Below are 24,560 nucleotides of genomic sequence, written 5' to 3'. Positions count from 1 at the left end.
CATCGAGTCCAACCTGTCTCCACAGACCTCGTGACTAAACCATGGCACCAAGTGTCACATCCAATTCCCTCTTGAACCCCTCCAGGGATGGTGACTCCACCACCTCCCTGGGCAGCACATTCCAATGGCTAACAACTCTCTCTGGGAAGAACTTTCTCCTCACTTCAAGCCTAAACTTCCCCTGGTGCAGCTTGAGACTGTGTCCTCTTGTTCTGGTGCTGCTTGACTGGGAGAAGAGACCAACCCCCTCCTGGCTACAGCCACCCTTCAGGTAGTTGTAGACAGCAATAAGGTCTCCCCCGAGCCACCAGACCAGATTTCTCTCATGCTTGCTTTTGATTTGAAACCTGAGTGACAACACAGCAACAATGGTACATGATGGAGAAGGGGGATCAGCAGGGGTCACCCTCCAAACCGAAGTGGAACACAAAGATGAGTACCACAGAGAAGACATGGTGCCGTTTTGGGAAGTGGGGCTGAAGGATTTATCTTTACCTCACCCAGAGTGAGGTGAGAGGCTCAGACTAACAGTGATCACAGTGATCACACCTGGGGAAAAGAAAAAAGGAAAAACAAGCAGGGGAATCATAAAGAGCAAAACTGCCTTTGGAGTGACAGCTCAGAGCTCTTCATCCTGCTTGGGCAGGGAAAGCTTCAAATAAGGATTTATCAATATTTGTAAGCATCCAACTGCAGGTTTGTTTAAACTCTCCCCTGCTGCATCAATTCCTGACCACAGATGGCATGTCTTCTCTCTGGAGAGATCAGTTTCTAGATGCTAGAAGTTTACCTTGGCCCTTATTTGGATCTTATAAAAGACATCAGGGGGATCTGGAATGCAGTGCACCATTCTGCTTCTGTGCTCCCTGCACAGCACCAAGAACTTGCTCTTCCCCAGCACACAGATGCTGGGACAAACCCCTCTCCACCGTGCTGTGTCTCCATTGCCATCTAGTGGCACCAGCCGTGGTCCCTACCTCACCCCAGGCAAAACCCTGACCCATAGCCACGAGGTCAGGGCAAAGGTTTCTGTCCCCTGAAAAAAAAAAAGTGTGGTGTTGTTTCTTTTAATGCAATCAAACCATTCCAATCACTTTTTTTTCCCTTCCTGAATAATCTTAATCTAAGGATAAAAAGTGAATTACCAGTGTTTTCCCCATTCCTGTCTACAGCAGGGCAGGAGTAGGGAGAGCTGAGGAGGTGTGAGCAGCATTGAAGCCCTTCCACGCAGCTGGGCACAGAAGGGAGGCCACAGCAGCAGGAACAGGGCAGGAAACTGCCAAGCCAACTGTGTATCACGTTTGAAGCTTTAATTTGCTGTCATTTAAAAATCTCCAGGAGGCTTCCAAACAATTCCTCACTAGAGAAAAAATGGTTCATTGACTGCCTGGGGTTTTGTCTACAGTAAATAACATCCAGTTCTTCCTGCTTGGACTCCTTCCTGGGTGCTCATTTGTTTTAACACTCTGTGGCTTTGCCTCAATACCAACCACTGCTTGTTTGTACTCTTAGACAGCGTCAAATCCCTCCTTAAACAAACCATAGGTGACACAGGACTTTGACCTCATTTAGGTAGTGTAGGTCTGGGAGAAACTTCATGACTTCAGTGGGCTTGGTCTGAGGATGAAAGACTCGATGATCCTTGGGGTCTCTTCCAACCTTAGTTATATTGTGATTCCATTAGTTACAGCGGTGAAGATACGACCTTTCCCTCTTTTGTTTCCTCCCCAGCAACCAAAAAACTCATGTTGCCTTTAAAAGCAATTATCCTCTCTCTCAGGAAGAGAATACAAGTCTGTAGGAGGCAGCAGCCCACAGGGTCTCAGTGGCTGCTGCTCCACCAGCCAGATGATGCTTCCTACAGCTCCTGTATCCATGAGGGGCTTTGTTAACACTGCACTTCCCATACAAACCTACATCCAACTCATGTCATAGAATGGTTTGGATTGGAGGAGACCCTTTAAAGGTCATCTAGTCCAATTCCCCTGCAGTGAGCAGGGACGTCTTCAACTACACCAGGTTGCTCAGAGCCCTGTCCAACCTGACATGGAATGATTCCTTTCCATGGAATGATGGGGGGTCTACCCCACCTCTGGGCAACCTGGGACACTGTGTCACCACCTTCAGTATGAAAAATGTCTTCCTTCTAGCTAATGTGAATCTCCCATCTTTTAGCTTACAACCATCACCTTTTGTCCTGTCACAACATGTCCTGCTAAAAAGTTTGTCCCCCATCTTTCTTATAGGCCCCTTTCAGGTCCTGAAAGGGCACAGTAAGGTGTCTCTGGAGCTGCCTTTTCTCCAAGCTGAACAACCCCAACTGTCTCAGTCTGTCCTCATTGCAGAGGTGTTCCAATCCTCTGTTTTTGTGGCCTCCTCTAGATCTTCTCCAACAGCTGTGTGTCTTTCCCGTGCTGAGGACTCCAGAGCTGGACACAGCACTACAGGTCAGGTCTCATCAGAACAGAGGGTGAGAACCTTACCTTCTGGTCAAGATGAGCAGAGGGAGATACATACATAGAATACATACATAGAATAAACCAGGTTGGAAGAGACCTTCAAGATCACCGCGTCCAACCCATCAACCAGATCCTCTGAACTCCTTTGGAGTGTAGCCATGCAGCTATCCACTGTCATGTCTGGAGCACAATCCCTATGAGGAGTGGCTGGGGGAACTGAGGTTGTTTAGCCTGGCAAAGAGAAGGCTCAGGGGAGACCTTATTGCTGTGTACAACTACCTGAAGGGAGGTTGTAGCCAGGAGGGGGTTGGTCTCTTCTCCCAGGCAAGCAGCATCAGAACAAGAGGACACAGTCTCAAGCTGTGCCAGGCTGGATGTTAGGATTTTAGGAAGAAATTCTTCACAGAAAGGGAGATTGTCCATTGGAATGTGCTGCCCAGGGAGGTGGTGGAATCAGTGTCCCTGGAGGTGTTTAAAATAAGACTGGGTAAGGAACTTAGTGCCATGGTTTAGTTGATTAGATGGTGTTGGGTAATAGGTTGGACTCAATGATCTCTGAGGTCTTTTCCAACCTGGTTAATACTGTGATTCTTTGATTCTGTGATGATCAAATCCAGCAATCCCTGAAGTTTGTCCCAAACCAGCCCTTCAATCCAAAACCCTGGAGATTTGTGCAGGCAAGGAGCAGGAATAAGGTCAGCAGTCTGTCACCCTTCTTTGTGACAACTAAAGGATCACCTTCTCTGTGCCAGGAGCAAAGTATACCCACAGAGAGGAAAGCAGGAAAGAATGCTAGGAGACCTCTGGGTTGAGATAAAGAGTTTAACTGAAATGATAAGGCTATACAATTACCCTAACAGAAGGTGTGTGGGTTTCTTTTTTTGCTTATTGAACTTAATGTTGGCCCATCAAAATCATGTTTGGGTTTGTCAATAAATTATCTAATATCCCAGAGTAGTGGAACATCCTGAAACTAGCCTCTAGCAATCATAGAAACATAGCCTCTAGCCATTACTAAAAGCCAATAATTCCTATTTGAATGTTATTTTAATATCCATTCTTTCTCAAGAACACTGGTCTCACAGTCTGCCCCTTTTCCACCCCATTTTCCCCCTTTTTCCCCTCAAAACCCAGAGCACCTGGGCTCTGTTGCAGTCTCCTCCCACGCCAGGTGTGGCCACTTTGCTTTCCCCACCCACTCCCCTATTTAATCCCTGCCAGGGGAGGGTGAAGCCCTAAGCTGAGCCCATCTGGGCTGGAGGATCCTCCTCTCATCACTGGTGAGTGCCCATGGTGCACACCGGGTGATGGTGGTGGTGACAACAAAGGCCGGGGGGCCTGGTGGCCCCCCGGTTGTTAGGAACATCATTGATTGCTACTCCAATATCACCCACGGGTGCTGGCTGGGCTCTGTTACTGGGGCTGAGCTCCTCTGGTTTGTATCTTGGCTGGTTGAGGGTCTTGCCCCCTGCTCTGGGATGGGTGTAAAAATGGTGGTGGTGGAGCAGGAGCTGTTTAGGCAGTGTGGGGGATGGTGTGGAGGGAGCAGGAGCTGCTTTGGGAAGATGAAGAGGGGGGGTGGTGGTGGGAGGCAGGGGGGTCTTTGTCTGAAGTGTTTTCCCTACCTTGGAGGAAACATGATGACCTGCATTGAAGCCTGGCCCTCCATGGAGACACCTTGATAACCTACAGTGAAGGCTGGATGCCCATGGGGTGGCCTGGACCCTATTAGCTGCAGGATGGGATTCCTAGGTAGCACAGATCCAGCCCACCTCTGCTGAGAAGAGCATCTGGGAAAGGGTGACAACTGAGTTAAAAAAAACACACAGACACAAGTTCCTGTGAAATACTGATTATATTTCTATGCTTTCATAGCAATATAACACTTCATATGAGACTGGGAAACATACTTTCAAATATCTTAAGTTACCTGTACAACTACATAACCTGTTTATGGGACAGGAACACCTTGTTGCTGCCTGCTTAAACCCGTGACTTACCAGTCCCAAAGCAACACAACAGAATCCCAGGAGTTCTTTGCTTTAGCTCTGGAAACATCACACTCAGATAAAGCTCATTTTATAAACACTGGAATTGCATTGCAATATCCATACATATATTAGGAAAACCTTCTTCCTTTCATAAATACATCAGACATGAAATGTGTTCCCCAAATACATTCGTGCATTTTCCCCATCTGAGATCCCTGGCTTTGCACCCAAAGTGTATGGAAGCTGGGAAGGGCAATTTTTGGGCAAGGCTTGGAGGCAGGTTCATGTTTGCAGGTAACTCCAAACCCAGGTGGAGGTTGTGAAGAAGCTTTTGGTGTTTGGATGGTGTCAGGATTGCTTCCTGCATCAGGGAACCCTGCCTCCCTAGTAAAAAATCAAAGGGCTCTCCTGCATGCTGTGCCCCATCAAAGCTGCACCAGCTGCCCATGTTCAAGCAGCCAAAAGCCACTCCCTATCTCACCCTTAGCCCTTCTAGTCTATCCAGCAGTTACTGGGGATGCTGAAGTATCCCCCAGCACTTGACAGAGGCTGGGGAGCATGGGCTTTGGAAGAAAGAGGACCACTATCTGGCTTTGGTGGAGTGGAATCTGTGAATGGAAGAACCTGCTTTCTTCTCATTGAAGGCTGACCACGCTCCCAGTGTCACCATCCCTGTCTGCAACAGGGTTGGTTTCACTTTTTCTCTGAGAGTTGCTCCTTTGCTAACAAAGGAAACAAATGCCCATCCTGTGTCCATTTACAAAAGCACAAATACACAAAATATACAAAAACATCTGCAAAGTAGCAGCTGGCACAAAAGAAGGGACAGTTTTGCAGCTCAGGTCCTGTCCCCATGAACACAATGTATACAGTGTAGGTGTCCAGGGGCTGGCCACAGCCCTCCCTCAGAGCTGTACTTGGATTGAGTGGCTGTGCAAACACAGGCATGCTAAGCACTAACCTCACCTGAGCTAGGTTGAGAGGGAAGCCAGACATACACCCACCCAAATCCCACCTTTCCCCCCTGAGAAAGGTCCTGGTCAATATTGCAAGTGCACATTCAAAGGTCGTTTGGGGAACACTGCCCTCTCTACTCACAAGCAAGCCAGTTACAAGTCAGCATCCCCTGTCCTCAAGGCAGTTTGTCCTTAGGGCAAGCTAGCCTTTAGGCAAGAGGTGAAGAGACAAATCCAACCCATTCTGACTTTTCTCACCTGCCTGAACTCAACATCTTCACGAAGCAAGCACAGAGAAGCATTGCATAGATCTGTATCCCATGTCATCCCACACCATGCATAGATCTGTACCCCATGTCTTCCCACACCCAACAAACAGCAAGAGGAAAGTTCAAGTTTTGCACAGTACATTACAAAAGGCATCAGCTTGGAATGAAAGAAACGGAAGTGTCACCACGGTGTAAACCCTGCGATGAAGTGAGGCAGTGGATGTGCAGCACTCAGCAGCTCTGGGGGCTGGCTGCCTGTAGTGTACTGATGAATTTGGTAGACAAATCCCCTCTCAGACCCATCTCCCATTACACAGTAAGACAAATTTGCATAATTAGATAACCTGCTCCTGAACAAAAGGAGGAATGTTCTGTGTCACAGGAAGGAGGAGGACACGTCGGGGCCATGTGCTTTGCATACAGTAGTTTTAAGGGCCAGCTGTCCTCTCTGCCGTGCAGACCTCAGGACAGCAGGGCTCCTTGCAGGCTTAGGAAGTCCCAGCAAAAGTTTTGCTACAGTTGACTTTACAATTGAGATATTTAGAGCCCAGATCCTCTGCTGATTTAAATCCCATGTGCTCCATTGGAGTTACTGGTGCTTATTTCCACGAGTGGAGAATGTGGTCCTGGCTTGTCACAGAGGTAAAGCTAGGGTAGCCCTTTCTTTAAATTAAATTAAATAACTGCCTATGGCATCAGCACACCATTTGGAAGGTGCTTCTGCTGTTAGGAAAATAACAAGCACACCAGTGGCTAATTTAAATTATTTATCTTGAACTACAAAAAAGAAATAAGTGATAATATTACTGCATAACATCCTCTCGTTGTATTTCTGAGGCTGAGAAAGTCACTTGCACACGTGCAGCACTAGATATCCTCTTCAGCTGGCAGTGAAGCTTTGTGTTCCTGGAGGTCACTGTTACCATTTTCAGAGGTGTCTGAGCTGCCTGGAGCTGATTCTGCTGGTGGAGGTTTGTAGAGTAAATAGGCGACTATAAAGAAGGTTGTCCCAAGCACCTGCAGCCATGAACACATACCGTTACTCTCTGCTCTCCCCACAACCAGCTGCCTACCTCTCACCTGGGTTGAGATTTGCTGACCAGGCTTTGGAGAAGAGATCATAGAATCATACATTGTGCCCCTGTACTCGGCACTGGTTAGGCCACACCTTGAGTACTGTGTCCAGTTCTGGGCCCCTCAGTTTAAGAAGGACATTGAGACACTTGACCATGTCCAGAGAAGGGCAATGAGGCTGGGGAGAGGCCTTGAGCACAGCCCTGTGAGGAGAGGCTGAGGGAGGTGGGATTGTTTAGCCTGGAGACGAGGAGGCTCAGGGGAGACCTTCTTGCTCTCTACAACTACCTGAAGGGAGGTTGTAGCCAGGTAGGGTTTGATCCAAAAGCTGAAATCAATGGAAATCTTGTTGGCTGGCTAACACAGAGCTGGATTAAATGGCATTTTGAGCAGAGGGCTCTTGCAGGTTGATTTGGAGCTGATGAAGAAATTGCTGCTTGCATCAGGAATAGTGTGGCCAGCAGAAGCAGGGAAGTCATTGTGCCCCTGTGCTCAGCACCGGTTAGGCCACACACTGTGTCCAGTTCTGGACCTCTCAATTTAAGGACAGTGAGACTCTTGAACCTGTCCAGAGAAGGGCAACGAGGCTGGGGAGAGGCCTCGAGCATAAGCCCTATGAGGAGAGGCTGAGGGAGCTGGGGTTGTTTAGCCTGGAGAAGAAGAGGCTCAGGGGAGACCTTATTGCTCTCTACAACTACCTGAAGGGTGGTTGTAGACAGGAGGGGGTTAATCTCTTCTCCCTGGCAAGCAGCACCAGAACAAGAGGACATAGTCTCAAGCTGCACCAGGGGAAGTTTAGGCTTGAGGTGAGGAGAAAGTTCTTCACTGAGTTGTTAGCCATTGGAATGTGCTGCCCAGGGAGGTGGTGGAGTCACCATCCCTGCAGGTGTACAAGAGGAGATTGGACGTGGCACTTGGTGCCATGGTTTAGTCATGAGGTCTGTGGTGACAGGTTGGACTTGATGATCTTTGAGGTCTCTTCCAACCTTGGTGATTCTATGATTTCAGCTGGAAAAGACCTCTAAGTTCACTGAGTCCAATCATCTGGTCTGGTGCTAAACCTCGGCACAGCATCTCTCCATCTTTTAAACGCCTCCAGAGACGGCATATTCAACCATCTCCCTGAGGGACCTGTCCCACTGTTAAAGAACCCTTTCAGGGGAGAAACTTTTCCTCATATCCAATTTGCAACTGGTGCAATTTGAGGTCACTTCCTCTCAGATGATGCTGGAGGGGGCAAGAATCTGAGTTTAGCCAGCCCCATAGCAGCGGGACAGTGAGACCCTCAAAAGCTGTTCAGCCCCACGGCCACCCAGAGCACAGAGCTGTGGATCGACGCCACCTGAGCCATGTGCTGAAAGGCTTTTGAAAACCTTTTTATCACAGCAACTGCTAACCAACACTATCTAGGGTAAGTGCTTGCTTGGGAGCAGTTAAAATGATGGTTTTCAGCTAATAAATAAGAAACATAGAGCTAAGCTCTCTTATTTTCTAGCAGTGATCGGGGAATGGTTATTTACAGCCTGCCCACGATGCCATCCCTCACTCTCACTAACACACTGCAGTTGTGTATTTTACTCCATTTCTAGCAAAAATCACTTTGGCAACTGTTGGGAGAAGAGGAGGCTCTTTCATATGGTGCAGCAGAAGCTGTAAGCCTAGTAAATAATGTGAATTTTAAGAGAATGATGGTGCCTGGAGCACCATTACCTGGCCAAAACCAAATGGAACTTATGCCTTCCCTGGGAACATTTCTGGTGGGAAGATCTAATTTGAGCTGGGGGTGGGGGGACACAGATCAGGAAAAGCTAATTTGGTAACATTCTATCCCAAGGCAAAACACACATCTCCTGAAGACCTGCTGGCTTTATCAGGGAGTGAAGGGAACAGGCAGCATCACCTTGTAGACCAGTCCAGCGATGAGGGTGTACCGGCTCATGGCTGAGTTCTGGTACACGTAGCAAGAACCTTGCTCGCCACACTGGTCCTGCCACAGCAGGCAGGATTTATCAATCATGGACCCAAAGGCAATGGGGCCAGGAATGCCTCCTGTGGGAAAAGAGAGTGGACCTTCAGTTTGGGTAGCATCCATGGAATAGAATAGAATAGAATAGAACAGAATAGAATAGAATTAACCAGGCTGGAAGAGACTTTTGAGATCATGGAGTCCAAACTATCACCCAACACCATCTAATCAATTAAACCATGGCACCAAGTGCCTCATCCAGTCCAGCCTTGGAGAAAAGCATCAAGATCTGCTACTACCAGGACTAAGCAAACTCATCCTGCAATGTCAAGAGCCATAAGGTATCCAAAATATGCTGAGCACATACACCTGAGAATCCTATGGGTCTTTTGACCAACCTGACCTACCCATTCTACAAGAGCCAAAAGACATACACAGGAACTTCTTCACCTTTGCCCCTTTTTGTTTTCTGAAAATAAGGACACATTGCCAGGACTTTGGTCCACTGCCTCACCTGTGACATGCCATAGAGCCTTTCATTCAGCTTGTAAAGCAAATTAGGTTCTTGTGAATGACATCAAACAAAAGAAAGCATTCAACAGCTCATGTCCTGCTCACTTCTTTTCCAACCCAAGGTGTTTTAGTCTTGGGTAACAGCTTGGCCCATGCTGATGCACAGATTCACCCTGATCCCTACCTAGTGTTCGTACCACGATCCACTGGATCCCGAGTGCAAATGACCTTTGCCTGTCAGAGACACACCTGGGGAACAGAAAGGGAATGGTTTAAAAATGCTGCCAAACTGCATGGCACCACCCCACAATGCCACACTCTCAGGTCCAGCATATTTGAGACCTGCTTTGCCTTTGGAGACTGAGGTTCATCCCAGTGCAGTGTGCCCCCATCACTGCTGCAAACTAGGATGCACACCTCTGTGTCCCATCAGAGGAGAGAGCAGCCAATGCTAAATTTTCTTTCCCACCTAGACAAGGAAGGGAGTTGGTCCTGATGTTTTCAAGCTGCCAGTAATGAGTTGGTTCCCAACACACTTTCCCCACTGCTTGGGCCAGAAGGATAAAGAAGAGCTGACTAAGAGGGAATCTTATTAATGTTTACAAATATTTGAAGGGTGGTTGTCAAGAAGAGGACAGTCTCTCTTCAGTGGTTCCCTGTGATAGAACAAGGGGCAATGGATACAAACTGGAACACAGGAAGTTCCACCTCAACATCAGGAAAAATTTCTGTGCTGTGAGGCTGACAGAGCCCTGGAGCAGGCTGCCCAGAGAGGTTGTGGAGTCTCCTCTGGAAGCTTTCTAAACTGGCCTGGATGCATTCCTGTGTGGCGTGCCCTAGGTTGATCTGCTCTGGCAGAGGGGTTGGGCTAGATGATCTCCAGAGGTTCCTGCCAATTCCTACCCTCCTGTGATTCTATGAGTGGTGAATATTTGGGCTTCTTTCAGCACTGGTGTAGGATAAGATGACTCCATTCTTACCGCAGAGTGGCAGTCAGGGCAGGAATGCTGCTCAGGAAGGTGAAGAGGATCACCACAAACATGAAGAAGAGGAGCAGGGGTCTTTTGGCACAAGAGGAGCCACATTTCCCTGCTTCTGCATCACCAGGGCCAGGCAGGAGGGTTTTCTCAATGCAGCTACACTCGTGATAGACCTGAGAAAGAAAGGTCAGTGGGTGGTTTGTCAGGCAGAGCATGGAGAAAGTAAAAGCTTTAGACAGAATGAAGCTCAGGGAGGACAGAAACCAGCTGGTTTTCCCTCCAGAGCAGAGCAAAGCTGAAATCAAGCTGCATTCTCAACACACCTCTGTTTCAAAACAGGTTCTTCAATATGAGAAATTAATTTTGCCAGGCTGCCCTTGAATGCTAAATGTCACCATGACTCTTCTCAAGCCTTTGCCTGTCTCTGTGAGTGACATGCAAAAAAGATGACGAGGTGCTTCATGCTCATTGAAGACCCCAAAAAGACCTGGGGCAAGAATTACCTCACCACTTGCCTGTGAGACCTATCAGAGATTTCAACCCAGTTTAACCCACAGCAAAGCAAAACCCACTGGACACACTGAGAGAAGCAAAGCAGGGTGACCTCAGGATAGCTTCTGCCTCCATTCCAGGTGGTGCTTAAGAGCATCCATCCTGCATTATGCTTTTACATTGATTTGCAGCAAAGCTCAGACCTGTGGAGGCTTGCAGAGCTGGCCAAAACTTTCACCTTGTTGATACACAGTGCTTTCAGACCTACCTTCTTACCATTCCTGAGGTTTTCAGACACCTTTTTGCACCCAGCATGGCAGGGAGAGTAATACATAACATCATTGCTCCCACAGACAGGGCTGTAGGTCTCCTGTAGACAGCCACACTCGGCGTTGCAGGCTGCTGTCAGGTTTAGGTGGCCACCAGGCAAAGCACTAAGGGAAACACAGGAGCAGTCAGTGGGAAGACACTGAACAGCATTTTACAGGAGGAAATGGGTAGAAGTAAGAGAATGAGAAAGTGAGATGGTAAGAGATATGGTGCATCCCCAAGAAGCATAAAGCCAGCCTTGAGAAGGGTTTCATCTTACTCAATTTTAACCATGAACAGGAGTTGTGTCCTGGAGCTGTCTCTTTCCCACAGCTACCAAGGTCACTGAAACTCAAGCAATCAGCTCAGAGGGAGACACTTCCATTTGCAAAGGAGATACTCACTTTTAGTTTATCCAGTTTATCCCACTGAAGAGTGAAGCATGTCACACTAATGATCTCCCCTCCCACACTAAAGAGGGAACCTCTTCCATAACTAGATGGAAAAATTATCATCCATACTCTGTCTCTCACCCTCAGTATCTGCCTGAGAGACTGACTAGACATCACCAACACATCCACATATGACTACCACCAGCACCATGTGTTGACCTATCCTTTTATTCTGACCAGGCCCATGCAGCACAAGACCAAGAAGATGGCTGTTTTTACCTTCCCTCATACATCTGAGTTACTCCTGCCATTGGCATGTTGGGGCAGTGAATAAAGAAAATGAATATAGCCAGCAGACTGGACACTGTGCAGAGCAAACACAGTTTGATGATGCCTGAACAGCGGAGTTTAAATTTATTCACAAGGAATCCTCCCAGGAAAGTGCCTCCTCCTCCAGCTGGAACCACCAGGTAACCTGGGGGAAAACAAAAACAGAATGAAAAAAAAGCCACAAGCAAGTTTAGAAATGTCAGCAAAGAGTTTTCATGTCTAAATATGCTGGCTGCAAAGAGTTGGCATGAGAGTAACCCCCTGGAGGCTGTGTGACTTCTTGGTGGAAGTTCAATGGACTTTGCTACAGTAGGTGGTCCTCCATAACAGCTCATGCAATGGGCTATGAGCCCAGTAAGGCTGCTTTTCCTACCCAGAGTTCATAAACCAGACTCTTTGAGGAGCACATCATAAGTACTGATTCTTGATGGATATCACTTCCTCAGTCTACAATGCAGCAGCTAAGTGAGGATCTTCCCAGTTTCAGGATGCTGACCAAACAACTCTCCCAGTTTGGATATTCCTCATTAAAGAAAACATCTAATTAATGCTTTCTGGTGATGGAGCAGCCTACAGTAATTCTGCCTTCCTCTAGAGGGTAACAGATGGCTACAGAAGTGACATGTTTCTTCCTGATGTCAGTAGATACAGCTCTGAAAATGCACTTGGTGCAGATGTGCTGACGGGAAACGATCGTATCTAATAGCTGAAGATGGGAACTGCTCTGTAAATGAACTGCAAAGAGTGTTTGTCTCCATTCTAAATGAGACTATGGTGCTCTTCTGATGGCAAGCAGAAGGGGAAAACGTTGCTAAAACCTGGTTTCCTTACCAAAAAAGGTAGCAGCTTCAGAGGCACTTAAACTAAATTGAGATTCCAAGAACTTGGGTCCAAACGTGGACATCCCAGCAATGAGGGTGGCTTCAGTGGCTCCTGCTAAGCAGAGGAAGATGAAGGTAGGGTTCTTCAGAAGCAGCAGTACTGAGCTGGGAAGGAAAAACACACTGGAATTGAATCACTGTGGCACATTCTGATTTCAGATCTGCCTCATATCAGGAATGGGCTGCCCAGGGAGGTGGTGGAGTCACTGACCCTGGAGGTGTTCAAAAACCGATTGGATGTGGTACATGGGGTTGTGGTTTAGTTGTCATAAGGTGTTAGATGTTAGGTAATAGGTTGGACTTGATGATGCCTGAGGCCTTTTCCACCTGGTTGATTCTGTGATTCAGCCAGAAGGATCATATGCAAGAGAAAGCTGCATCTCTTTGAAGGAAAAACCCAAAGATTGCTAATTGGAGTTTGAAAGAGCAGTGAGTTTCTCCACTTATATTTATCATGTCCTACCAGCCAAGGAAGGATGCTGAGGACACCCTCATCTCTCCTGCCTGGAGGAGATGCTGGTGTTCTGGGGGAGACAGCCTGTCCTTAAACAGTCTGTGCTTGGTGATTCTGTGATTCTGATGGTAGTTATCTTGGGACTCCCAATTCAAACAACCAAGAGCAGGGACCAAAGCGGTCTTATACCCTCACATACACACCTACTACTCATGCACACCCACATCTTCATGAGAATAACAATCTCTGACAACCATGGATCTTTTGCAGCTCGAGGGAAATGCCAAGCAAGCTTTTCTGCATGTAAGAAACACCTTCAAGGCACCTTCTATCCCACTAGAAAACAGGCAGCATGCTTTCTCCCACAGTCTCAGCACACTTCAAGCTTAGTGTATAAATTGAGTAAATACATTTTCTTTTCAACCCATTGGGATTTAGAGATATAGCTAAAAATTGCCACGTGTCATTTGTGTGCAGAAAGATGATGCAGGAATGATTCCAGCTCTGAGACACAGAAGGGCCCTCAGGCACATGGGATGGTCTCAATTATCTGCCACTCTCTCAGATATTGGACTGAGAGTGTTGACACCGCTCTGCAGGCAGCGCTTGGTAACCAGCTTGAAATGCTGCTGTGGCTTTCCCCAAGCCAAGCCCAGACCAATATCACAGATCAACCTCTTTATGAGACAGGCACAACCCTGTCATCCTGCAGCAATGGGGATGCCATGGAGTGCTTGCTGGGTTGAATGGCACTGGCATTTAACACCTACTGCTTCGGAGGAAGTCAGCTGTGGTATTGTGACTGAGTATCCTGGGAGGCATCAAGAAGAGTGTGGCAAGCAGGTCAAGGGAGGTTCTTCTCCTCTACTCTGCCCTGGTGAGGCCTCATCTGCAATACCGTGCCCAGTTTTGGGCTCCCCAGTTCAGGAACGATGAGGAACTGCTTGAGAGGGTACAGCAAAGGGCCACAATGATGGTTAGGGCACTAGAACATCTCTCTTATGAAGACAGGCTGAGAGACTTGGGGCTTTTTAGCCTAGAGAAGACTGAAGGAGGATCTCATCAGTGCTTATAAATAGCTCAAGGGTGGGTGTCAGGAGGATAGGGCCAGTCTCTTTTCAGTGATGCCCAGGACAAGAGGTAATGAGCACAAACTTAAATACAGAAAGTTCCATCTAAACATGAGGAAGGACTTCTTTACTTAGAAGGTGGCAGAACACTGGAAGCACAGGCTACCCAGAGAGCTGGTGGAGTCTCCATCTCTAAAGTCATTTAAAACCTGTCTGGGCACCATGCTGTGCAAGCTGCTTTAGGTGAACCTCCTCTGGCAGGGGAGTTGGACTGTGAGTGAGAGACATGCTGGGCTCAGCATCAGGTTTATGCAACTCTATCCACATAAAGTGGAGAATTTCATTGTACCAAAAGGACAAAGAAGCTGAAAGACAGAAATGCCACACATTCTTCTTACTTCTGGATTATGTGGAGCTTTACACCAACCACTGTCTAGCTGTTGGGATTAGTTTCATTTGCTGAACTGTTTTCCAGGAAAGACCTTTTTGATTGTGCTTTATTTGGAAGCACAAAGCCAAGCCCCTCGGAGAGAAAACACTTCTTGTGATGTAGAAAGGGTAGAATGCCTTCACCTTTTTAAAGTTCAAGAGAAAAGAGGGGAATTGTTCCATGGCACTAGTGTGACTTCATGCCTGTTGTTGGCTGAAAGTTTCAGGTTAGACCTGCAGGTAGGAAAATGCAGAGGAACTCCTTTCAGCCTTAGGAGTAAGGATTTACTCATGTAGTTTAATCTGTTTGTAGACAGAAGGTGTAGTTGTGAGGAGCTACAGCATATAAAACCTTATCAAAGCCAACACCTTCTTAATTACACAACACAATTCCAGACAGAAACACCTAGCTCTTGATAGCTTTGACTGGTCTCAGTTCTCGCAGCCAAAGGGACTTCAGGAAGCTCAGCACTGCCAAGAGAAGAATCCCACCATCTCTAAAAGCCTGATCCTCATATGGGTGCATAGGGGTATCTTTCCTCAGGCAATGGTCCTGCTGAGCGAGCTGGAACCATCTGTGTAACCAGAGCCTGCTCCTTTGAGGAACACCTGCATGCCCAGGACATCCCAAAACATACCAGAGTGTGGCCACAAGCTATCAAGTCACTAATGACAGGCAGATATTGATGCAATCTTAGAACATGTGAATGGGATCTTTTCCAGCACAAAATGACATCTGCTGGCACCACCACCAAGGGAAGGCAGGACAGCACCACAGGAATATAAACCAACCTTACTTTACGACACAGGAAGCTGCAATACAGCCATGAGACAAAGCAAAGCCAACTAATCCAGGAGGGATGAGTGAAACACTGACTGTAGCTTCTCATGCTGAAGTGAGAGCTTGACAGAGCAGTGAGTGATCCTCACAAATGCTGATCTACAGCTCACTAGGACAAAGCCTCCTCTCCTGGCACAGCTCCACATGTCTTCTGTTCGAATCCCTCTGCACTGACAGCAGAGGTTATTTCATGAGAGCAATCATATGGAACCAGAGAAAGGAAAATGCAATTTTATCAGGCCTTTTCAAACCAAGAATTAAGACAGAAGCCTCTTGAGGGCAGAGGATTAAGCTGCAGGGGCTGCATTCCTGTAAGCTCCTGCCCTTGGGCAGCACTGCGAATCCAGCAGTTCATTAAGCTTGCTTACAAAGGACTTGATGGCACGGGATAGTATTTTGTTTCATCTGCTTATCTTTGTGAGACTCTAACTGTCCCCACTGTGTGAAAACGTGTAGCACCCCATCCCTTACTGAAACAAAAGCAACAGTATCCTTTGGCCTTGTTCCCCAGCCTGGTCCATGTGTCCCCATGAGCTGTAGGCACAGATGTGATCTCTGTAGTGCAAGTTTCCAGGGGAGCAAGCCTTGAAGGCACTTCCCTTTTATTAATCAAAAGCAGGGAACACAAATGTCTGTTGGGATTCAGCTTTCAAATGATAACCACACCAAGGACTGGGCTGATCTGAATTGTTTGAGATGAGTTGCTCACCTTCAGTATTTTCCCTTAAGGGTGAAGGGAAGATGCTCCTGGAGAAGGATTGCCTCTGTACCTCCTGTCAGCCATCCTTCACCCAAGAAATGGTGAGAGTTTTGCTCCAGATAAGCAAGCAAAGCATCAACCACTGAATTTCATCCCTCTCTGCTGCCCTGTGTCTGCTTGGTTTAGTCATAACCTTATCATTATTTAAATGCAGGGTTTGAATTTAATTTCCTGGCTGAGAATAAGCCATGACCTGGGAACATGGCAGCCAGTCAAGAATGCCATTTAATAACAGTATTGAAATCTCTTCAATGTAATATTCATCATAAAGCTGCCTTAGCCCCTGGGAAACTTCCTATGAAATCTCTAAGACTTTCAGAGCAATGTGAGTAGTTATGCTGACACAACACAGAGTGACTGCTGCTGAAAACTCCTGTGCTGAGCACCTGCTGCAAACCTCCTCTGCCAGCACAAAGGCCAACACCACAACTGAAGTTCAGAAGTCACTGCTGGCAGAGGCACAGGGTTTGGCAACATTTCTCCTCCCTCTTTACTCTGCCCTAGTGGGGCTTCATCTGGTGCCCTGGGTCCAGTTCTGCACTCTCCAGTTCAAGTGAAAGAGGGAACCAATGGAGAGGGTCCAATGAAGGGCCATGAAGATGCTGAGGGGCCTGGAGCATCTCTGTGAGGGGGAAAGGCTGAGAGACCTGGAGCTGTTTAGCAAGAGCTAAAGGGAAGGGGGCAAGAGGATGGGGCCAGACTCTTCAGTGGTAACCAGTGATAGGAAAAGGGGCAACTGGCATTAACTAGAACAAAAGAACTTCCACCTCAGCAGCAGTAAAAATTTCTTTGCTGTGAGGGTGCTGGAGCCTTGGAGCCCACTGCCCAGAGAGGTTGTGGAGTCTCCTTCTCTGGACAGATTCCAAATTTGCTTAGGCATTGTGATCCTGGGAAGCCTGCTGTGGGTGACCCTGCTTTAGCAGGGGTGTTGGACTGGATGATTCCCAGAGGTCCTTTCCAACCTCCACCATGCTGGGATTCTGTGAGTGCTTGCCTTTGCATGGGGCAGCCCTCAAACGTGGATGCAAACTCTTCCTTAACATTCCTGGGAGAAAATGCCAAACAGGAAAAATCCTCTGATTGATTGCAAGATCTGGAAGCAACTCAGAGATCTCTGCAGCATCCAGACTAAACAACAGCTAAACCCAAGCTGTAAATAAGGCAGACTGTCTCCCTCTGGCCTTCATTCAAATACAACTCAGCATCAAAGAGTTTCAAAGCAAATGTTTCCAGCTTAAAAGACTACACTTTATTTTGGTCCCTCACTTGTTTCTAGCCAGGATCCCTTTAAACCATTTCCTACCAAACCTCTTCTGGTCCTCACCCACACCTCAGAGCTAAGCAGCAGCTCTGTGATCAAACACACTGCTGTGTCACTGCTCTGCAGGAGAGATAAGAAGTAGTAACACATAAAACGTAGCTGCAAGATGAAAAGGCAAAAGAAAGAAGAACAACAAAAAAAAGGAAACAAGGGAACTGAAAGCTCCAGTGCAGGATATCTTGTTCCCTGGGTTTGGAATGGAGCTGAAAGAGCTGAGGGTTTTGTTTCCACTCTTTTCACATTAAAAGAACAGAACAGGAATTTAACACAGGTAAAAGCAGAGGAAGGGAAGAAAAGCCCCGAGGGCATAGAGAGAAGGAGACCTTGGACAACACCCAATTGCCCAGGAGAGGCCAACACAAGCAGACAGGAGGAAATGATACTGCCAGGGAGAGGGAATGAAGTGACAATGTCTGTGCATCTCCTGTCACCTAGGAGCTGGCACCAAGCCACTCTCAGTGAAACTTGTTGCGATGCCTGTGACTGCAGGTGGATCACACATGGTCCATCACACACAGACATGAGCTTCTGAAAACCACAGGCAGGACCAGCCACTTGTCCCCTCCTCTTCCACATGATCCCCAGCAGAATTTCTAGCTCAGCCCATTTGCTAAGAGCCTCTGGCCACTGATGGGAGCAGGCACTCTGCAATTTCCCCATGAGAAAGCACATTTGGAGACAGGCCAAACCTTTTAGCTAGCATCATAGAAAGCAATCTCAGTTGGAGCCCATGGCTCTTGCTTTTGGGGAGGGCTCCCTGAACCTAAGGTGTAGGGTGGTTTTCTCACCGAGGTAGATCTTTAACTGTCTTCCCAAAGTCTGGATCTGATGCTTTTTTGTGGCTCCCATCCTTGAGCTGATGAGCCTCGGACACTCTCATCACGATGTACCGCTGGGACCCTGAAGACAAAAGGCACATGGGAACAAGGAGCATGTGAAAATGCAACATGACATCCTCTCTCTGCCAACAGATGCAAGGGAGGAGCAGGGAAACAGGCAACTGGAAAGCCATGGGGATGAAATCATAGAATCACAGAATTGTTAGGGAATCAGAGAATCACAGAATTGTTAGGGTTGGAAGGGACCTCAAGGATCATCTAGTTCCAGCCCCCCTGCCATGGGCAAGGACACCTCACATGAGAGCAGGTTGCTCAGAGCCACATCCAGCCTGGTTTTAAAAACCTCCAGCAATGAGGCTTCTACTGCCTCCCTGGGCAACCTGTTCCAGTGTCTCACCATCCCCATGGTGAAGAATTTCTTCCTCACAACCAATCTGAATCTACTCATTTCTAGTTTTGTTCCTTTCCCCCCAGTCCTATCACTCCCTGACACCCTGAAAAGTGCCTCCCCTGCTTTCTTGTAGGCCCCCTTAAGATACTGGAAGGGCACAATTAGGTCTTCTTGGAGCCTTCTCTTCCATCTAGGAATTCTAACGTAAATGCCAGGAGCTGTCGCTTTACCCCAGCATCCCCAGCTACATGTGTGCATAAGGATTTAAGTCCCAGGGTGACCAGGAGGCCCTGTCCAAATTCCCTCGAGCTGTGTACCTGGGAGACGCTGGGGGTAGCCCAGGATGGGGATGGAGATGAGCAGGGAGGCTGCTCCAGCACCGAGGAAGCCGATCCACCAAGCCCCCACCCACAGCGTGTTCTCCGGGGTCATGTCGGTCCTGCAAGAAACAAGAGGACACAAGGGAGAGAAGCAGTGGTTTGAGATGGAGCAGGACAGCTCAGTGTGCCTCTCATTGAAGCTGGCAGGGCCTGGGGAGACACGAGGAGGGATGTCAGTGAAGAAAAATGGAGCTCTGGCTTCTCCCTTTATGATCTACAGGGGATGCCATATCCATCATCATCCCTGCTTGCCACACCACAGCACTGCCTTACCAGAGAGCACAATGCTTAATGAACCCAGGACACTGCAACATTTAGTTCTCCTTTCATCTCTGGCTTGCACATTCACCTCTCTCTATTTCATCTGCACTTTGGAGGTTGCTACAACCCTTGTTCCACCCCAGACCCACCCTTTGCAAGAATACTGATGGAAATAACCCATTCCATGCCCTCTCCCACTTTGTAACCCACTGATCTACCAAAGAGCCTGTAAGGAGATACTAAATTCCAAGTACCACAAGGCAAGGAGGGGGACTAGGCATCCTGGCTGGATGACTGGGAGGCTGAGCAGCATTACGGGTAGCTCATCAGGGAACTCACTCAGAAACTTCACCTGCTGCTCACAGCCCCATTAGCACAGGCAGTGCAGCGTGAGGAGGGATCCAAGCTGACAGGTTTGTCAGCAATTTTCTTCCAGCCACAGCACTAACACAAACCACCCTTCCAGCCTCAGCCTCCCCACACCCCCAGAAACATCACTGAACACCGTGGGCACGTTTCCAGACAGCAGGTCATTTTTGCAGATCATTATTAGGTTTTGGGTTGTTGGTTGTTTTTTCTTTTCACCCCAAAGGCAACACAAAACATAAAGGAAAAGGAACAAGATGATTTTTCAGCCACTTACTCTCTGCCAATTTCAGTATAAATATTTAGAAACATTCCTCCTACCAGATAACCCGCTGCAGGCCCCAGGATTGCAGCAGTGTAGAACACGGCTGAAAGGGAAAACAAGCCTTGTTAGAGAAACAGCAGCAATCCAGGGAGAGGTGCTGCCCAGTGCTGCCAGTGCCCAGCACCCCCTGCACCAGCCCAATTCATTCCTGGACCTGGGGATGTTCAGCCTCCATCCACCTCACCCCCCTGTCCCTGAACCACTGAGAAACAAAGCCAGGCAGCTCATAGAATCATAGGATAGGAAGTTGGAAGGGACCTCTGGATATCATCTAGTCCAACCCCACTGCTACAGCAGGGTGACCCACAGCAGGTTGCCCAGGATCTCAGTGGCCAGGTGGGTTTGGAATCTCTCCAGAGAAGGAGAAACTACACAGCCTCTCTGGGCAGCCTGCTCCAGCATCCTCCCAGCAAAGAAGTTTTTCCTCATGTTGAGGTGGAACTTCCTGAGTTGTATTTTGGACCTGATGCTCCTTGTTCTGTCACAGGGCACTGAAAAGAGACTGGCCCATTCTTGCCACCCACCCCTCAGATATTTAGAAACATTAAGATCCCCTCTCAGGCCATTCACCAGGCTAAACAGCCCCAGGTCTCTCAGTCTTTCCCCATAAGAAAGAAGTTCCAGTTTTAGCAAGTTTTTCCTTTCACACTAAGTCCCAGGGAAACTTGCACATCCATCCTAGTCAATTCTGACAGCTGCAGTGCTAAAGGGGCAATGTCCCCTTGCACAGACAGGGTATGACTTCATGGTTGTTTGCCAGAGATTCTAATGCCACACACACGCTGGGGCATGCTGGAGAGTTGGCCCCATGCCAGGAGCAGGAGGCACCTCCTGATCTGCAAGGCATGTGCTACAGGAGTGAAAACACCCTGCTGCACCTACAGTTCATGCCTGGAAACAATCAAAACCTCCCCCAAAGCTGCCACATCCCTCCAAGAACCACCTTGCCCATTACAGGCAACAAAAGACTGAGAGTGCCTCTCTTGGAACCGCTCAAGGTGGCCTTGAGCCAAGGCAGATGGTTGTCTGCCAAGGTAGATGGATCAGCCCATCACCCAGCCCATGGGGCTGAGCTGGCCCTCCAGCTCAACTCACCAATGTACACAGGGGAGTAGTTAGTCTTGACATTTTCATCTAAATAGGTGACACCGAGTGTGTAGAGCGGCGTGGCCCCCATTCCATGCAGGAACTGCCCCAGCATGAAGACGAACCGGTAGCCGGAAAGGCTGGAGGCAGCCTGGGCACAGGGCAGGCTCTGGTTGCCCCCGCAGACGCCCACCTCCGCCGCCGAGCGCGCCTCGTAGCGCCCCGTGGTGAAGTGGGGCAAGGCAAAGAGCAGGGAGCCCAAGCCCATGAGCAGCACGCCCCAGCCCAGCCAGCGAGGCTTGTGGCCGTTGCCCCCAAAATAGCTGACGAAGGTGAGGCAGAGGCAGGCGGCGATGTCGTAGGAGCTGGCGATCAGCCCGCTCTGGTAGCTGCGCAGGTCGAAGCGCCGCTCGATGGAGGTGATCACCGTGTTGATGAAGCCGTTCACCGTCATGCCTTGCAGGAAGGAGGCCACGCACAGGAAGAACAAGACGCCCTTGGACGTGTTAAAGAGCTGTAAGCACCCAGGGGTGAAGCCCCCCCAGCCACATGCCAGGTCCTCCCCTTCAGCCGAGACGTATTTAATCCCTTCGCTGAACTGGGTCTCCTCCTCTCCTGGGGCGGTGGAGCAGAGGGGCTGGGCACAGGAGTCAGAGGGGCTGGGCATACCGGAGGATGCTGTGCCATTGCTCAGCAAGGCGCTGCAGGCCTCCTGCCCACTCAGTGCATCGAAGGTCTGCCCAGCCTCGCTGGGACAAGGAGATGGGTGGGAGAAGTCAAGTGTCTGAGTGAAACAAAAGCCATTTTCTCCAGTTGAATTCTGGGGCATTGCCATGAAAAGGAACACAGAGTTGAGTAGCAGATCAAGGTGGGGCTGGTGGCCAGGGTGGCTTCGAGGGGTAGTGAGGACTTGCCTATCCAGGAGATGCGATTTTCAGTGCTTACATCAGTAGGAAGATGGCAAAGGTCTGAGCCAGGACCATTCTGATCTGTGAAGAGAGAATTTTTGCACATGCCTTTATATAAAACCATGCTCAAACCCCTCAAATACTGTTGTTCATCTCCTTTTAAGATATGTATAGCATTTTACTGCTAAGGTGGTGTGGTGGGACACCATTAACAAGGGATGGGACAAGAGGACACATCCTCAAGTTGCACCAGAGGAAGTTTAGTTTGGATATTAGGAACAATTTTTTCCCCCAAATGGTTGTCAAGCTCTTCAACAGGCTGCCCAGGTGGAGTTCTCACTCCTGGAGGGGTTTGAAAGACATGCAGATATGGTACTGAGGGACACAGTTTAGTTAGACCTGGTAGTGCTGGATTAACAGTTGGGCGTGGTGGTCTCTTCCAACCCAAATGAGCCTGTGATTCTATGATTACAGAAAAGAACAACACATTCAAGAGCATTGAAAAAACCCAAACTCTCAGGAGAGAACATCTCCCTACCAGCTGCAGCCCCTTCTCCCTGCTCTGAAGAAGACCCTGCTTAGACATGGACCCTCACACCCTCTGTCCTTCTCCTTCCCCTGCAGAGGACGGCATCAGAGCTACAAGTTTCCCCACTGCTACAAGTCCTTTGCCAACAACAGTTTATAATTATCCTGAAAAGTTTCCACAGTCAGATTGATTTGATTCCAAGCCCTCAGATCTGTTTACAGCTATTCAGTAAAATCCTTTCTATAACTAATTAGACTACATGCCACTTGGGAGTGAGCTGCAGGGCACAGGCAGCTGACTCTAACCTGATTACCGATGCAAACTGCTGCCTTTCAACTGCTTCCTGTGCACTGCAGCACCTGATCATGAGGCAGCCACCAGCATTTTTTTCTTAAATACCCTGGCTGAATTGTAAATGGTGGAAACATTAAGGTTCCTAGAATGCATTCATAGAATCATTAAGGTTGGAAAAGACCTCTAAGGTCATCAAGTCCAAGCATCAGCCCTACACTACCATAACTGCTATAGAATCATAGAATCATTAAGGTTGGAAAAGACCTCTAAGGTCATCAAGTCCAGCCATCAGCCCTACACTACCATAACTACTATAGAATCATTGAATCACTAAGTTTAGAAAAGACCTCTGAGATCATAAAGTTTAACCCTCAACCCAACGCTCCCATGACCACTACAGAACCATATAATCATTAAGGTTAGAAAAGACCTCTGAGATCATCAAATCCAACAGTCAACCAAACACTACCATGACCACTACAGAAGCATAAAATCATTAAGGTTGTAAAAGGCCTCTAAGGTCATCAAGTCCAACCATCAACCCAACACTACCATGACCAATATAGAATCATTAAGGTTGGAAAAGACCTCTAAGGTCATCAAGTCCAACTATCAACCCAACGCTACCATGACTACTATAGAATCATACAATCAATAAGGTTGGAAAAGATCTCTAAATGGTGAACTTAAATACACAACAGGTGCTAGGCAAGAGCTCTTTGATCAGAGAGCATCTTCAAAGCATCCTGTATTTCCCAATATTTTTTGCCAATATCTGTTTGAGAGGTTCCTCATGAGATGGCAACAGCCTCATCAACAGGGAACGGGGTAAAAAGGGCATTTTGCTTCCCCATGAAAATGAACCATGTTCAGATCACTGTAAACTGGGAACAGAGAGGCCTTTGGTGAAGAAATTAATACCCATCTGTGTTAGGCTGGAACAACTTATTGACATTTGTTGGTAGTTAATGTATGTACAAGCACCCGTCTGCTTTCCTGTATTGGCAGCTCTTGTAGGCACCAGGGCAGGAGGACTTGGCAAAACATGATGATCAGAGCAGCATCCAGGTCCTGCTCCCATCCCAGAAGGGCAGAGGATAGACCAGATAGGCAAACAAATGTTAAATATCCAGGTCAGCAGTGCTACAACAGGTCTGGTCCTTAAGGTCAGTTCAACAAATGAGGTCCACATTTTGTTGGCAGGTAATTCTATCTTAATTACCCTGCTTGGGGAGCAGAGTGTACAGAATACTTCGGGGTCCAGATTTTAGGAGGAGTGTGATGATTGTGCAGGGCACTGGGAGCTGGGCAGCAAGGAGGGCACTGCTTTGCAGGTCCGTGCCAGACTCCTCTGGGTAATCCAATAATGACTTGGATGAAAGGTTATATTCCTTCACTTTTTCATGGCTCTTACAGCTTTAAATCTATTTTCTCATCTTTAGATGCAATATTGGCAACGATAAATAAGAGTGCTTTAGCTCTCTGACTTCATTAAAGCCAGAAGTGATGATTAGGTACTGGATAAAGCTCTAAGGGGAGGAACTGTTCCTGTTACCCCAGTATAAATCAAACATTTCTCCTGAACAGCAGCTGGCTGACTTCAGCTGCATGCTCCCCATGTCCAGCATAAGTCTGGTATTACTTTTGACTGGACTTGTAAAGAAGGTTGCTTGGCCAGGGACTGATTTTGCTGT

General features: G+C 48.0%; 1 protein-coding gene across 1 annotated transcript in view; it reads right to left on the bottom strand.

Moving 5' to 3' along the window:
* Positions 1 to 4,484: 4,484 nt before the first annotated feature.
* The window catches only part of SLCO4A1 (solute carrier organic anion transporter family member 4A1), a 31,513-nt gene continuing 11,437 nt past the window's right edge, over positions 4,485 to 24,560 (bottom strand). The window contains exons 2-12 of the mRNA XM_054173664.1: positions 21,145 to 22,124; positions 20,002 to 20,092; positions 19,035 to 19,156; positions 18,276 to 18,387; positions 12,563 to 12,717; positions 11,681 to 11,876; positions 10,969 to 11,134; positions 10,209 to 10,381; positions 9,413 to 9,477; positions 8,650 to 8,798; positions 4,485 to 6,692 (exon numbers count right to left, since the gene is read on the bottom strand). Coding sequence (XP_054029639.1) covers positions 6,543 to 6,692; positions 8,650 to 8,798; positions 9,413 to 9,477; positions 10,209 to 10,381; positions 10,969 to 11,134; positions 11,681 to 11,876; positions 12,563 to 12,717; positions 18,276 to 18,387; positions 19,035 to 19,156; positions 20,002 to 20,092; positions 21,145 to 21,970 — 2,205 coding nt within the window. The 5' untranslated portion in view covers positions 21,971 to 22,124 and the 3' untranslated portion in view covers positions 4,485 to 6,542. The remainder of the gene's footprint in view (positions 6,693 to 8,649; positions 8,799 to 9,412; positions 9,478 to 10,208; positions 10,382 to 10,968; positions 11,135 to 11,680; positions 11,877 to 12,562; positions 12,718 to 18,275; positions 18,388 to 19,034; positions 19,157 to 20,001; positions 20,093 to 21,144; positions 22,125 to 24,560) is intronic.

Source organism: Dryobates pubescens, chromosome 26 (assembly GCF_014839835.1).
Source record: "Dryobates pubescens isolate bDryPub1 chromosome 26, bDryPub1.pri, whole genome shotgun sequence".
Classification (NCBI taxonomy): Eukaryota; Metazoa; Chordata; class Aves; order Piciformes; family Picidae; genus Dryobates; species Dryobates pubescens.
The sequence above is the reverse complement of the archived record's forward strand: the minus strand, read 5'-3'. Positions and strand labels throughout refer to the sequence as shown.